At 36.9% G+C, this 15,327-nt stretch overlaps 1 protein-coding gene across 7 annotated transcripts in view; it reads right to left on the reverse strand.

Moving 5' to 3' along the window:
- The window catches only part of PHTF2 (putative homeodomain transcription factor 2), a 127,058-nt gene that overhangs the window by 92,978 nt on the left and 18,753 nt on the right, over positions 1-15,327 (reverse strand). For 3 of the 7 annotated variants that reach the window (XR_008296887.1, XM_015069731.3, XM_053218573.1), the window contains exon 2: positions 1,555-1,634. Coding sequence is in view for 3 of the 7 variants with exons in the window: in XM_015069731.3 (XP_014925217.1) it covers positions 1,555-1,599 (45 nt within the window). In the remaining 4 variants the exon portion in view is untranslated. Of the gene's footprint in view, positions 1-1,554; positions 1,747-15,327 lie in introns of those variants that run through there. The other 4 variants (XM_053218569.1, XM_053218572.1, XM_053218570.1 and 1 more) reach the window with 4 other exon arrangements.

The following is a 15,327-nucleotide window of genomic DNA, read 5'->3' on the forward strand; positions in this document are numbered from 1 at the left end:
GTAGTCACATGTATTTCTTCAAGACAATTAAATTTAAAAGCAAAATTTAAAAATAGAGCAAATAAAATCTGGTTAATGGTTCTGGTGACTCAGTAACATAAAATGTGTGATTACATTTGCTAGATATAATTTGTGACATCTGTTATGGTTGCTCTGGAGAATTTTTTGGTTGCACATATCTAAAGCTGCTAGGTAAATGACCCGCAGATAAGAAGGGTATTAGTGAGCTAACTGAATGCGAGTGTAATATTTCAAACCCTCCGTTACCAAGAAAGGACAGTAAATCTAGCATGTTCTACAAATGATCTTCAGTGAAGTTCGAAATGTTTAACATAAAAAACCAGATAGATAAAATGCTTAGTAAACATTACTAACTCTCATAATAAGTAGGCATTAACAGAAAAGCTTTCAAGGATTTATGTAGGAAATAAAAAATAATAAAAAATAATTTTGTTTTAGTTTCATTATTCAGTTTTAAGTTGAATGGAAGTTTAAAGGTAAAGATGACATGAATACAGAACTACAAAAGACAGAATTAATAGTATGATCAATGTCAATACTTCCAATTCAGTACCTTATATGAAACATGTGATCCTGTATATCTGTGGCATGTTCTACACAGAAGAGAAACACATCCAAAGACAGACTGTATTCTCAGGTTTGCTTAATTTTGAAAGCACTCTAATTACCATGTCCAATTCAAGTAAACTTACAAATTGTCTGATTTTACCCCATATGAGAAAAGCTTTAAATATATAATTATATTTTGTTAATAGGGACTTGAAGAATAAGGCATCAAAAATGTTTTAAACTATGAAAACAAACATAACTCACTATATACACCAAAAATCTAAAATACTACATATAACAACATACATTTTAAAGAGTCAAAACAACACTCTTTAGGAAAAAACACTTATTTTCAAAAAAGACATTTATTCTCTTGCACTTCATAAAAATATTACATTGAAAGCTTATTTTGAAATATATAGAGGACACAGCTAGTTTAGTAGTTAGGACAATTAATCCTAAAACATCGAAATAAACATTTTACTATTTTGGTTTGAAAAACACAGACCTCAAAGGTTTATTTTATTTTATTGAAAAGATTCAACTGTTGAGTTGAACTTACAAGAAACAGATTAAGACTATAGTTTCTAGATATAAAAAGTTATAAAATTACAAGGCTTCTGCTGACCTAGCTTTAAAAGAAGTTAATGCAAGAAAAATTTAATGCTTTTATAAAATGCTAATTATATTCAAAGTCCTGGAAATCTGGCTTATATTATAACTGAAAATAATTAATCTAGCTACTTTAATAATATGGAGTAAAAAGTGGAGAAAAACACTGTGAAGCATCATCTTTCTAATTTCTTTAGAAATAAAATTAGCACAAGAAAAACCAAAATGCTCCCATTCCACTCAAAAGATCCTGAAATCTATATGTCATTATATCAGGTAATATTTGACATAAATCCATTGCACCTTAAGAATAAGCATGCATTTTTAGAATAAAAATATTTAAAAGGTTGAAAGCTTTGACGATCAACTTACCTTCTTTTGATACCAAACTATAGCATCTGTGACTTTGGACGCCATTTATTCCACTGAAATCACACATTCGTCATTTTAGGCTGTGCAAGAGAGAAAAACACACAGACGACTTTATTTCCACCGTCCAAAATGAGACTAAACAACACGCGAACATAGCACTCTGGTTACTTGCAGAGCAAGGGGTGTATGACTATACTTGTATTACACCCTTCCTCATTACTATTTTAGCAACAGGTTCTCTTAAGTAAACAAAAATCAGTTGCCATAATAAAAGGATCTTTCTAAGAGAATGTAACACTTGAATTTTCTAACAAGACGGATTTTTTTAAATAAGCCTTTTAAATAAATTTCAGAATTTCCCAGGTTATACTGGAACTTCTTCATTTAAAAGTAGAAATCCATTCATTCACTCAGTAACAGATCAGTTTTGCTACAGTTCCTATCTAGGAACTAGTGCCAATTACTGTTGCTAAAGGATGGCCTGATAAAGATGCCAAAGTTTATAATCATATTTAATGTTCCCTGGTACTCAGTAAACACAACTTCGAACTAAAATCAAATAACTGGAGAAACTTAACTAATTTATGTTAAATACTAAACTGATATTAGGGTTAGTTACAGAGGAATAATTAATATTAAACACTTCCCAGATATCAGTCTGCTAATCTTCAGAAATTTACCACAGACCATTTCATAAGCATCTTGTGTGTGTTTGTCTAAAAGAGTTTTGGATTCAAAACTTAATGGTTCCTTAGCCCTGGACAGAATTAATTCCAGGCTGATTCCAGTTAACTCTGGAATACTTCTTTAGTCATAAGACCAGGCTGGCATGGAGGGTATGGTGTTAAGGATGAGCCTAAACAGGTTCAAACACAAACACTTGCCCCAGAACTCATTACAAACCAGGATCATCTAAGGCTACAGAGGATGTCAGGGAAATCCTGGGAGTAAAGTACCCTAGTGAGCACATGCAGGTCTGCAACTATAGACATGCTACTGCTACAGAGTCTGCCCAGAGTAAACAAAATACCAGGTTTACAAATCATTCTTGGAAGCATATGAGGATTCAAATATAAAGAAAATTACTATCCACAAGTTCAAATGTTCAGATGATCAGTCTCTAAATAAAATTTAAGGCAGAATTTACTTGATGTGTGTATTTTTGACAGTGTTATAAACCAGATTGTTTTATTACCTTTCCTACGATAATAATAATTCCATCTTTAACTGACCAAATTCAACCAAACTATGTTTTGAAATTCCGGACAAACGGAGGAGCATAGAGTCTAAAGACCTGGATTCAAATACTGTCTTCCACTATCTGGTATGTAATATTGAAAAAGCAACTTAATCTTTCTAACCTGTTTCTTTCACTAGTACAATAGGAATGACTATCTGTTCATCCTTTGGAGGGTTTTGTGACTGATAAGATGATATACATAAAATGCCTACCAGAGTTCAGCACGTAGAACAGATGTTAATCATGATTATTTTTATTACTAATTTTATATTTAAAAATCCTTCAAGCCAAGAACTGGGAAATGTTTATATTTCCTTTTTTAAACATGGCAAAAGGTTTAGAGAAGGAATACCTGTAATCAGTTTTTGTTGACATTTAAAATAAAAATAGCTACCAGACTATCATAAAATCACAATGTCAATTTCCAACTACATGCACATGGGAGTATTTAGAGATTTCAAAGTTCACCGCCATTGAAGTTAGTCAGGTATGGCTACTTCCATTTTTCTCACCAGGGTTTTTGGGGAAGCTTTCCCTTACTGATTTAAAATCTCTCATTTTGGGGGCGCCTAGGTGGCTCAGTCATTTGATTGTCTGACTCTTGATTTAGCCTCAGGTCATGATTGATCCCAGGGTTATGGGATCTAGCCTTGAGTCGGGCTCTGTGCTGGGCATGGAGCCTGCTTGGGATTCTCTCTCTCTCTCCCTCTGCCCCTTTTCCCATTCGTTCTCTCTCTCTAACTCTCTCTCTCTTTCCCTAATTAAAAAAACTAAAATTAAAAAAATTAAAAAAAAATAAAATCAGGGTACCTAGGTGGCTCAGTCAGTTAAAGCGTCCAACTTAGGCTCAGGTCATGATCTCAGAGTTCGTGGGTTTGAGCCCCACATTGGGCTCTGTGCTGACAGCTCAGAGTCTGGAGCCTGCTTAGGATTCTGCGTCTCCCTCACTTTCTGCCCCTCTCCCACTCATGCTCTCATCCTCTCTCTCTCTCTCTCAAAAATGAATAAACACTAAAAAATAAAATAAAATAAAATAAAATAAAATAAAATAAAATAAAATAAAAATAAAATCTCCCACTTTTTTTTCCTAGACATCTCTGAGAGTAGTTCATTAGCTTCAACACATTTCATCCTAGAAGTTTTTTCCATTCATTCTCCCCTCTCCTGCCCTTCACCTTTGCCAAATGCAAAAGCAGAAAAAATGGTACAAAAACTATGAGAATCTCAACCTTTCACTTTAACCTCCTTTCACTTTACCTAATCTTTATTGACAAAAATTCCAGGTTATCTACCAAGATAAAAGATCCTCTCTCCTAATCCTCCAGGAGTGCAAATAATATGCATTTCATATACAAAATGTGAAAGGATTTTTTATTCACTCCATCTGTTAAATGTATGAGATATTTAATATATTTGGGGAATCTTTAAGTGGTTACATATAAACAGTAATAACTTTTTTAAAAAAAGCTTCAATGAAAGTGAGGAAAACATTGCCTGCTTCAAATAAAATGATCTAAAAGATTATTTTTTAATATACTTTGGTTCACACCAAGCTACACTTAGAAATAAATTTTGAAAATCATTTATAACAGGACACAAAGTATATGAAATGTTATAAACATTTTATTTGTATTTCTTTGGATCTACAGAAATAAAAAGTCAATCTACCTTTTTTTTTTAAACAAGCCTTTCCTCAGTAATGGCAAGGTTTGTTCTGCAAACTCATTTAATAGTTTTTCCATTGTGTCAACAGCCTTTCAGTGACACAAGTGGCTCATACCTATTTTTAAAACAGGTTTTATAGCATGCTGAGATAGATTTCTGAATTGGACATCTGAAAAAGTACACTCAGAGACACCCAAATTTCATATAACAAGAATAAGTCAACAAACGATTTCATGAATAATTAAGATGATTCTAACAGTCCAGAAACACAGGTTTACAGTCTCTATCATATTGATAGTTCATGCTGTTTTTAATGCTACATTATGACACTAAAGTTAATTTACAGACAAAAAGAGTGGCATAGAAAGCTTACTGGGTACCGTGAATTGAGAATCTTAATCTTTTTTGATCAACTGATCTCAGAGAAGGATGGGTATTAAGATATAGAAATAATCCAATTATAAACCACAGAGCTAACTGCAGACATAACATTTAAATATCGGTATAGACAGTGACTCTGAGCTAATTCTCTCCTTAACACTGCTTTAATCATTATACCTTGTCAAAACACCTGAAAATACTTTACTATGTCAAGGACAACACAAAATGCATTTATGATGCCAAAGCCCAGGGTAGAGAAAAAGGACGACTACAAAGAGATCGTATGTTGAGTCCACCTTTATAAAATCTCACTATCACAAATATAGTAATGCCCAAGGGTATTCTTTGTAGCTTAAAAAAAAAGGGGGGGGGGAGTTTTTAACCATTCCCTATGTTAGAACAAAACCCAGTCTATCAAAGACTAGGGGCGCCTGGGTGGCCCAGTCAGTTAAGCGTCTGACTTCAGCTTAGGTCATGATCTCATGGTTGGAGAGTTGAGCCCCGTGTTGGACTCTGTGCTGACAGCTAAGAGCCTGGAGCCTGCTTTGGATTCTGTGTCTTCCTCTCTCTCTCTTTGCCCCTCTGTGTGCCCCTCTGGCTCACACTCTGTCTCTCTTTCTCTCTCTCAAAAATAAACATTAAAAAAATGTTAAAAAAAAAAAACAAGAAAAAAAAAAAAAACCCAGTCTATCAAACACTACAAATGTTATAAGGAACTTCTCTCATTATTCTCAAACAAACTTCTCTGCTTTACCATGGTTCTCACCATGCTCCAAAACAACTCATTCATGCCCACCCCTGACGCTTCGCCTGTGCTGTTATTCTCATTCCTTTTCTCCACTCATCCATCCTCTTCAATCAGTTAGAATCCTACTTACTCTAAGATGAAGCTTCTTACAAGTGTTCACTTGGACAAAAAGTGCTGAAGCTTGATGTCTCTTTCAGACTGGTCTGTACTAATAAATCTGGTATTTAAATAAAAATGAAAAGCAGTATAGCCACATGTCATTTGATTACATGTAAACATTGTAAAGGAAAAAAACAGATGCATCTTTCTTCCTTTGTGTCTCTAAATACCCAGTACTTTAAAATAGGCGTAGAGGAAGTAGAGCAGAGAAAAAGCAATGACTAAGCATCAGGAGAACTGGGTTCTAGATCCAAGTTCTGACGCTAAATGAGATGTGCTTTTGAATTAGTTACTGAGTTCTCTGGGCCTTAGTTTCTCACTAGTGCCATCTAGCCAAACATTCCACAATTCAATAAAGACTAAACAACTAACAATTCTAATAATGTACAGGAGTTTCTCTGCATTCCTTTACTAACTCACCCCAAAACACGACCATTAGTTAAACCAGTGTTACATAAATGGAACTTAACATAATAAAACTTTTAGACAAAATGGAACACGGGTTATTTTTAAAAGGCAGTTTTGGGGCGCCTGGGTGGCGCAGTCGGTTAAGCGTCCGACTTCAGCCAGGTCACGATCTTGCGGTCCGTGAGTTCGAGCCCCACGTCGGGCTCTGGGCTGATGGCTCAGAGCCTGGAGCCTGTTTCCTATTCTGTGTCTCCCTCTCTCTCTGCCCCTCCCCTGTTCATGCTCTGTCTCTCTCTGTCCCAAAAATAAATAAACGTTGGAAAAAAAAAATTTAAAAAAAAAAAGGCAGTTTATGCAAATCTCCTCAGACCCTGATTTCATTATTAGTCTGTTCAACAACCTTGTATCACTGTCTACTGCCTTTACAAACCTATTTAGACCCTCTACCCTTTAGAATTAGACTTTTAAAAATCTCACCCTAACCAACTTACCAACATTACTGCTATCATCTTCTCATACACCCTATTTTATTCATTCATTCCTTTATTCATGCACTCATTTATTTACAACCAGGTTGGTTAGCATATAGTGCAATAATGATTTCAGGAGTAGAATCCAGTGATTCATCCCCTACATATAACACCCAGCGCTCATCACAAGTGTCCTCCTTAATGCCCCTTGCCCATTTAGCCCATCCTCTCACCCACAACCCCTCCAGCAACTCTGTCTGTTCTCCATATTTAAGAGTCTTTTACATGGGGCACCTGGGTGGCTCAGTCAGTTAAGTGTCAGGCTCTTGATTTCAGCTCAGGTCATGATCTCACCGCTTGAGGGATTGAGCCCCGTGTTGGGCTCCAAACGGACAGTATGAAGCTTGCTTGGGATCCTCTCTCTCTCTGCTCTCCCCTGCTTATTCTTCCTCTCTCTCTCAAAATAAATAAATAAACTTAAAAAACAGCCTCTTATGTTTTGTCGCCCTCTCTGTTTTTATATTATTTTTGCTTCCCTTATGTTCATCTGTTTTCATACATCTTGTTTCAACCATACCATATTTCCTACACTTTTCCACCTCTGTGTCAAAATTAACACTTCTCTTTACAAAACAAGGGGGATTTCCAGAAGGCATCCTAAATTCCACTTTCTCTACAAGTTTCTCCCAAATTTCTCCACTAAAGATTTCTCATCCTGTTCTGTGTTCCCATTATACTTAGTGTATACTCTGTGTACTTGTTGATATGTGGCCCCGTCCCATCTATAAATTTTTTGAGAGCAGTCCAATGTTGTCATTATCTCTGAATTCTCATAATAGCTTTTTTGTATATATTAAACACAATGTTTACCAACCAAATCTAAAAACTGCTAATGAAAGCACACCCACAGATGAGTCCATTTAAGGACCACAATTGAAAATTCTACCCATCCAACTCCTGCACTACTGTGACACGTGCATAAATACAGAAACATACTCTTTCCTAACACTAAGAGGTATAAAAATATTGTGAAGTATAATAAATATGGCTTATTTACTGACATATCAATCAACAAATATATAAATATTTGTAGATTTAAAAAGTATAATGAAAAGGAGTTAAAGTCAAACCTGCCAACTCTAGTCTAACTTCATTCTTAAATGCTAAAATTAAATATAACTCAGTGACTTCCTCCACAGCTAAAATAAGCCTTTTTTTTTTTTTTTTTTTTTTTTGCTTCAGAAACTAGGAACAAAGCTGTTCTGACCTTAGAAAGGTAATGAATGCTAAAGTTCAAGTCAAAATTTGCTACACTGGTAGCAAAGCTGGGAAGACAGTGAAACTCTGGTAGAAGGAACATGGTATGGGCTGAAGGAAATCTACCAGCTTCAAGGCAGCTACTTTCTAATCATGGAACCCACAGATTGTTATAATTTCCTGCAAAATTTTAAATCTGGAATGAGGATACGATTTCAAAGAAATGTTGTGAAGAATAAATACCACACACTACATGTTTAAAGTTGTTTTCAATCTTAGGACAGAAAAATGAAATGGAAAATAAGGTCTAATAAAAAGAGCTATACATTTCCTCTTATTACCAGTTCATAAAAAGAATATTTGTTTTTTTTTTAATTTTTTTAACATTTATTTATTTTTGAGACAGAGACAGCATGAGACAGCCCTCAGAGAGAGAGGGAGACACAGAATCCGAAACAGGCTCCAAGGTCTGAGCTGTCAGCACAGAGTCTGACGCGGGGCTCGAACTCACGGACCGCAAGATCATGACCTGAGCTGAAGTCGATACTTAACCGACTGAGCCACCCAGGTGCCCCTAAAAAGAGTATTTGTAATTCTTATTTCCCTGCATGGAACCAGTGCATAGTCTGTATATTTGAGGCTGGAGGATAACACTTAATCTAAGAAGGAAAATTATAAGCACGCAACTCTCTAAATCTGTATTTACAAAAACATTTTGTGCTACTGTGAAATCCAAGAGAATCCCTAGAGTGATAGTTTTAATACTACCCACAAAGACCTCTTTGGAATTTCCTGATGGGTACAACCAACCCACCCTGTATGTCCCTTAATGCAACATTGTAAATTTCAGGGTTTCTTAACCTTAGCATATACCCACATCATCTCTATTTCTTGAGCATTTGGGGGGGCTTTTCTTTTTTTTTTTTTTAAAGTACTTAATATTTTTGACTGTTGTACCACTTGGAAAAATCAATGAGATACAATCTAAATGGCTTAACTTCCTCATTTACTCACAAGAAATTTTTACCATCAACCAATCAGGCGCCACTCAAATATAGCCATGTTGGGGTGCCTGGGTGTCTTAGTCAGTTAAGCATCTGACTTCAGCTCAGGTCATGATCTCGTAGTGGTTTGTGAGTTCCAGCCCCACAATGGGCTCTGTGCTGCCAGCTCAGAGCCTGGAGCCTGCTTCGGATTCTGTGTCTCCCTCTCTTCTGCCCCTCCCCCACTCACACTCTGTCTCTATCTCTCCTTCAAAAATAAATAAACATTAAAAAAAATTTTAAATATAGATACGTTATTACTGGCCTCTAGTAGAAACATTCACTAAACAAATGGCCCAGGTACTCTTTATCAAAATAATGCACTGCATGATATTCAAATGGTTTAAAGATTTAATAGACCTTAAAAATGATTTTACTTAGAGATTAAAATAGTTAACTATACCTTATCAAAAATGCTATGAATACAATTTGAAAATCATTAGAGATATTTAATCTGATCATTTAATAAAAATACTTATTTACTGAATACCTACTACTAATACTGTACTATTCTAGGCACTGAGGATACAAAAGTGAACACCAAACAAGGTCTCTGCCCTGATTAAACTTACACTGCAAAGAGAAAAGATAGAAAATGAACAAACAGGATAACGTGGTGTTAAAGAAGTGCCATAAAAGAAATGAACAGGGAAATATGATTGGGACAGGGTGGGAAACTTTTGAAAATAATGGTCAAGAAATCCCAGTGAGATGACATGTGAATTGAGATCTTAGGGACGAGAACAGCCAACTATATGAAGAATTGAGGGAGGACACCCTGAGCAGAGGGAGGAGCAAACACAAAGACCTTGAGGTGGGAATGAGCTTGGTATTTCTAAGGAACAGAAAGGAAGCCAATGTGACACAAGTGACAGTGATTCAAGATGATGTATTAAAGGGAGGTAGGGGTCATGGGATCCCAGGCACCATGGCAAATAATTTTATTACAAAGATAGGAAGTCACTGAAGTGATTTGAGAATGCAGTAATATTCTATTTTGCAAAGACCACTCTGACAGCTCTATAGAGAACAGACTGGACTGAAGAGCTAGAGTGGAAGCCGTGATGCTAGTTAGATGCTAGTTAAGAAAGTCTTAATCCCATGTAGAAGATAACAACATATTGGGCTCAGGTGCAATCAGGAGAGATGGCACTAAGTGGGCAGTTCTGAGTTTTATTTATGGGTAAAATCTACAAGACCTGGAAACGGACTAGGATGAAGCAGGTTGGGGAAAGGGATTAGAAAGAAGAATCTAGATTTTTGCCTTGAACCATTTTCTGAGATGGACACACATTAAAAAAAAGTTTATGAGAGTAAATACAAAAATTTCAGACCTGTTAAAGTCACTAGACATTAAAATAAAGAAGTCAAACAGGTAGATGGAGAGATGGGTCTGAAGCTGGAGGAGACCAAGAAGGATGGTGATATGGATTTGGGAACCATAAACACATTGTCAATATTTAAAATCAGAGGTGGGTTACATAGATATATGCATTCGTCAAAAGTGAACAAATGCAGGGGCGCCTGGGTGGCGCAGTCGGTTAAGCGTCCGACTTCAGCCAGGTCACGATCTCGCGGTCCGTGAGTTCGAGCCCCGCGTCAGGCTCTGGGCTGATGGCTCAGAGCCTGGAGCCTGTTTCCGATTCTGTGTCTCCCTCTCTCTCTGCCCCTCCCCCGTTCATGCTCTGTCTCTCTCTGTCCCAAAAATAAATAAACGTTGAAAAAAGTGAACAAATGCGTACTTAATTGAAAGATGTGCCTTTCAAAGATCACTTCAATATAGATCATGTGACTGACTTATAACAGCCACTGTTATTAGCAGCCAAACCAAATCTAATGGATACTGTTGGGCATACTTTTGGTTCACTCTTCTTTTCCAACAAAACTTTGTAAACACTGTTCTGGTGTCTTCTGGCTATTGACTGCAATTGAGGAGTCTGCAGTCAGCTAAATTTTTGTCCCTGCTTCTATAGGTCATGTTCTCTTTTTGGCCAGGATCCCAAAATAATTCTCTCATTTTTAAAGTTAGTTATTTCTAAGGTACAGTCAATTTTAATCATTTCATAAATTCTCCCCCCCCCCCCCCCCCCCGGAATTCAGTGCCGTTCAACCTGAAAATGCAGGTTTTATTTCAGAATATTTCTGAGTAATTGTTTCTTTTCCATTTGTTGTAATCTCTGTCAGGGATACACGCTATTCTTACGCAGGACAGTCTTTTTGTGGTCATTTCTTTCCTTTATTTCTTTCCTGTGGCGTATCTGTAGAGCTGCCATGCCTTTTTTTTTTTTTTTTTTTTTTAATCTTGATGGTGTTTAACATGGGGAGGGCTGTGCTAAGCTCCTACTTATTCTGATATCCAATAGATTCTGCTTAACAACTTCAACCCCGTTCTCACTGTAGCTGAGATCATTTTTATCTCTGGGCTGACATGTGCAGGCATAGACAGACAGATGCACACACACACACACACAGTCTTCAATTTGAGAACTGGGTACTGCTTTCCATCTATTTTTCTATAACCCAAAGATGCAGGAAATGGGGTATTTCTGAATGCTGAAATTTCATTAAGTATCTTGTATGAGGATCTATCCCTCCAGTCAGAAGGCTATTACACTTTTGTGGGCTTTGGCTCTTGTCCTTTACCAAAGCGTAATTAAAATGGCAATGTTCCTTGACTCTGTGAGGCTCAGCATTAGTATGAAGATTCTTCCTTGACTTTTCGCTCCCTACGCACCTCTTAGCTCTGCCTCCAGGGGCAGTATTATTGAGCTTGCTTACTGTTTTGTAGGCCTTGTCTTCCTTAGTCTGGCTTCTGGGATATGCAGCGGGAATTACCAACCTCATCCGACACACCTTTTAGCTTCTCATTCTTTCCTTGGCCTCTAGTTTTTTAAGTATTTGGCATTAGTTCACACATACCCCTCTTTTGTCCTCTTCTATTTCAATTTTTGCCCTCTCCTCTTCCCACCCACTTTTTCCTTCTTTTTTTGGTTTTAGTGAAGAAAAGGTCTATGATCCTACTTCATTTTTACTCAGAAACCCTACCCTTACTTTTTTTCAACATTTATGTTTTAAGTACTAAACGTAATCTTTTAAGTTACTGACACAACTGAAAAGTAAAATTTAATTATTCTAAGATAGAGTTGTTAAATGTAAAAAAAAAATAAAAGACAACAGACTCCAAATGGAGTCACTTGTGCTAAACCCCATGTCAGCAAACCAAGACTTAATACCTAACCTAACTGCAGCTTCAACTCTTCCCAGGAATGTCATCTTAAACCAGTGAATCTGGAATTTCCTGGTCAGCGCTAGTGAGGTAGTCTGTCTAACAGACCCCTTCCGACCCCCAAAGAAAGATGAAGTAATCTGCTCTTTCCTTGTCCCTACTTCTTCTGCCTATAAAAGTGTTCCATTTTGTTCAGCTTTTTGGAGCTCCTTTCTATTTGCTAAATGGGATGCTGCCCAATTCATGAATTATTGAATAAAGCCAAATGGATCTTTAAATTTACTCGGTTGTATTTTATTTTTTAATAAAACTAACAACGGCTGCATTTTTACTTCTGTTATTCCTAACAGAAGGAAGTACAGAGAAGACACCCAGTTTCACTTCTTCTTTTCAATTCAAGACACTCAACAGAAAATATGGGACCATAAATTAAGCTTTTCTGTGAACCTGTAATAAGTACCTCCAAGAAAAAAAAATAAAATGCATTTTCCCTTCTCAAATTGACTCCTCTTTTACCATCTATTCAATCTCCTATTCACACAAGGAACGCTAGAAACTTTCTTGGCTTTCTCCCTTTCCCACCACCACTAGTTTTTTATATGTGGCACACAGGAACCATTCAGTAAACATGAAGGAGTAAATAAATATAGTCTACTTTGTCGTGCTGCCAACACATCTCTCCTATAATCCTTCCGGGCCCATTATCAGGTCTGGTGCAAGTAAGTCACCATCATCTATTACCAGGAACACTCTAACAGTCTCTTACTACTTCTTCATTTTCTTTTTTTTTATTAAAAAAAAAATTTTTTTTAATGTTTATTTATTTTTGAGAGAGACAGAGAAAGAATGCGAGTGGGTTAGGGGCAGAGAGAGAGGGAGACACAGAAGCAGAAGCAGGCTCCAGGCTCTGAGGTGTCAGCACAGAGCCCGACACAGAGCTTGAACTCACAAGCTGTGAGTTCATGACTGAGCCGAAGTTGGACGCTTAACTGACTGAGACACCCAGGTGCCCCACTACTTCTTCATTTTCTGAACTCCTTACCTCCTCATGTCTATCTCCTCTTCAAAAATATCTAATGATTTCCCATTGCCTAAGAAAAGAGTTTAATCAGGGGTGTCTGGGTGGCTCAGTTGGTTAAGCATCCGACTCAGGCATGACCGGTTTCGGCTCAGGTCATGATCTCATGTTTTGCAGTTTTGAGCCCCACATCAGGCTCTGCGCTGACAGTGTAGAGTCTGCTCAGGATTCTCCCTCTCTCCTTCTCTCTCTCTGCCCTTCCCTTGCTCACGTGCTCTTTCTCAAAATAAATAAATAAATAAACTTAAAAAAAAAAAAGATTAATCAGTATAGTAGACAACCCCTGTCCTTTTTTCACAACCTGATCATAGATTTATTGCCTTTACAATTGGTAGTAGCTATCTTCTTCCACACATGACCTCTCAGCTACCCTCTCCAATTTACCATTCATATACATATCCTACAATCTAGCCATGTGGGTTTCTGAATGTACCATACATTTTCATGCTTGCCTTCCAGTCCTGGTCATATTTCCTCTGTCTAAAATAATTTTTATCAGGGAGCTCGGGTGGCTCAGTTGGTTAAGTGTCCGACTCTTGATTTTGGCTCAGGTTATGATCTCACAGTTCATGAGGTTGAGCCTCGAGTTGGGCTCTGAGCTGACAATACCAAGCTTACTTGGTATTCTCTCTCTTTGCCTCTCTCCCATTCTCTCTCTCTCAAAATAAATAAACAATTTTTTAAATTAAAAATAAAATAACTTTATCCCTGTTCTGACCTATTTGACAAGACACATTGGATTCTTCTAGGCCAAGTTCATCAGGAAATTAAATTTTGAGAACATATAAGCAGTAGCATTCAAATGACTTAATTACTTAGAGAGTAATTTTATATTTACGTATTTTAAACTACCAGAAAAAAAAAAGGCTAATTAAACACGGCATTGAACTTTACTCCTTTACACTATGTAACTGAGGGGTGCCTGGGAGCTCAGTCAGTTAAGGGTCAACTCTTGATTTTGGCTCAGGTCATGACCTCACAGTTTGTGAGTTTGAGCCCCAACCTGGGCTCTGCTCTGACAGCACAGAGCCTACTTGGGATTCTCTCTCTCCTCTCTCTGCCTCTCCCTCACTCATGCTCCTGTGTGTGCACTCTTTCTCTCTCAAAATAAATAAACTTAAAAAATATATAATATATAAGGGAAATTACAGCAAAGGCATACATATATATGCACAGGTAAATAGAAAACAAAAATAAAAATGAAGCTTTAAATAAGATGTATGACTAGTAACTAACCTTGCAGATCTGAGAAAGCAGAACATGATAGTGGACAAAAGAGAACATCAACCCAATTTATACCATAAAAATCAACAAAAGCTTCAAGGACTGTGGCCCAGGTTCCACTGGAAGTAGGAGTAAAGATCCGGCTGAAAGGAGGTCTAGTCAAAAGCTATTAAAGCAGCAGATGTGCATTCTCACTCCATACTATAATAGTGACTATTTCTCCATGCCCCTGTAGATCACCAAGTCACCTGTGTATCTAAAGACAGGTAAATACAATATCAACTAAAAATGCTGAAAGTATTTGCCCCTGGGAAAGGGAAAATGTGGGGAAGGTGTTCTAGGGTTGTTATTTTTCCTAAACTTTGTATAACCATCTCTTTGTGATATTTTGATTCATAGTAAGAAATATAGTTGACCCTTGAACTCAGCGGTTGGAGTACAGACCCCCCTGCAAAGTCGAAAATCCACACGTAACTTCTGAATTCCCTAAAACTCAACTACTAATAGGCTATTGTTGACTAGAAGCCTTACTGATAACATAAACAGCCAATTAACACATATCTTGTATATGTATTATTATGTATTATTACCCTACAGTAAAGTAAGCTAGAGAAAGAAAATGTTATTAAGAAAATGATAAGGATGAAAAAATACATCTGCAGTACTGCACTGTACTTATGGGAAAAAAATCTGCATATAACTGGACTCACAGCGTTCAAACCCCTGTTTTTGAAAGGTCAACCGTGTTTGGTCTTCATTCCTATTACAGACACAGAGCTACTAAAACCCTTTGAATTTCCTATGGGGAGAATGCTAAAGGGGTCTTTTGTTATGTTAATAAGGTGACTTTCGGAAAGCACCTAAACAAGGACAC

Source organism: Acinonyx jubatus, chromosome A2, assembly GCF_027475565.1.
Source record: "Acinonyx jubatus isolate Ajub_Pintada_27869175 chromosome A2, VMU_Ajub_asm_v1.0, whole genome shotgun sequence".
Lineage (NCBI taxonomy): Eukaryota > Metazoa > Chordata > Mammalia > Carnivora > Felidae > Acinonyx > Acinonyx jubatus.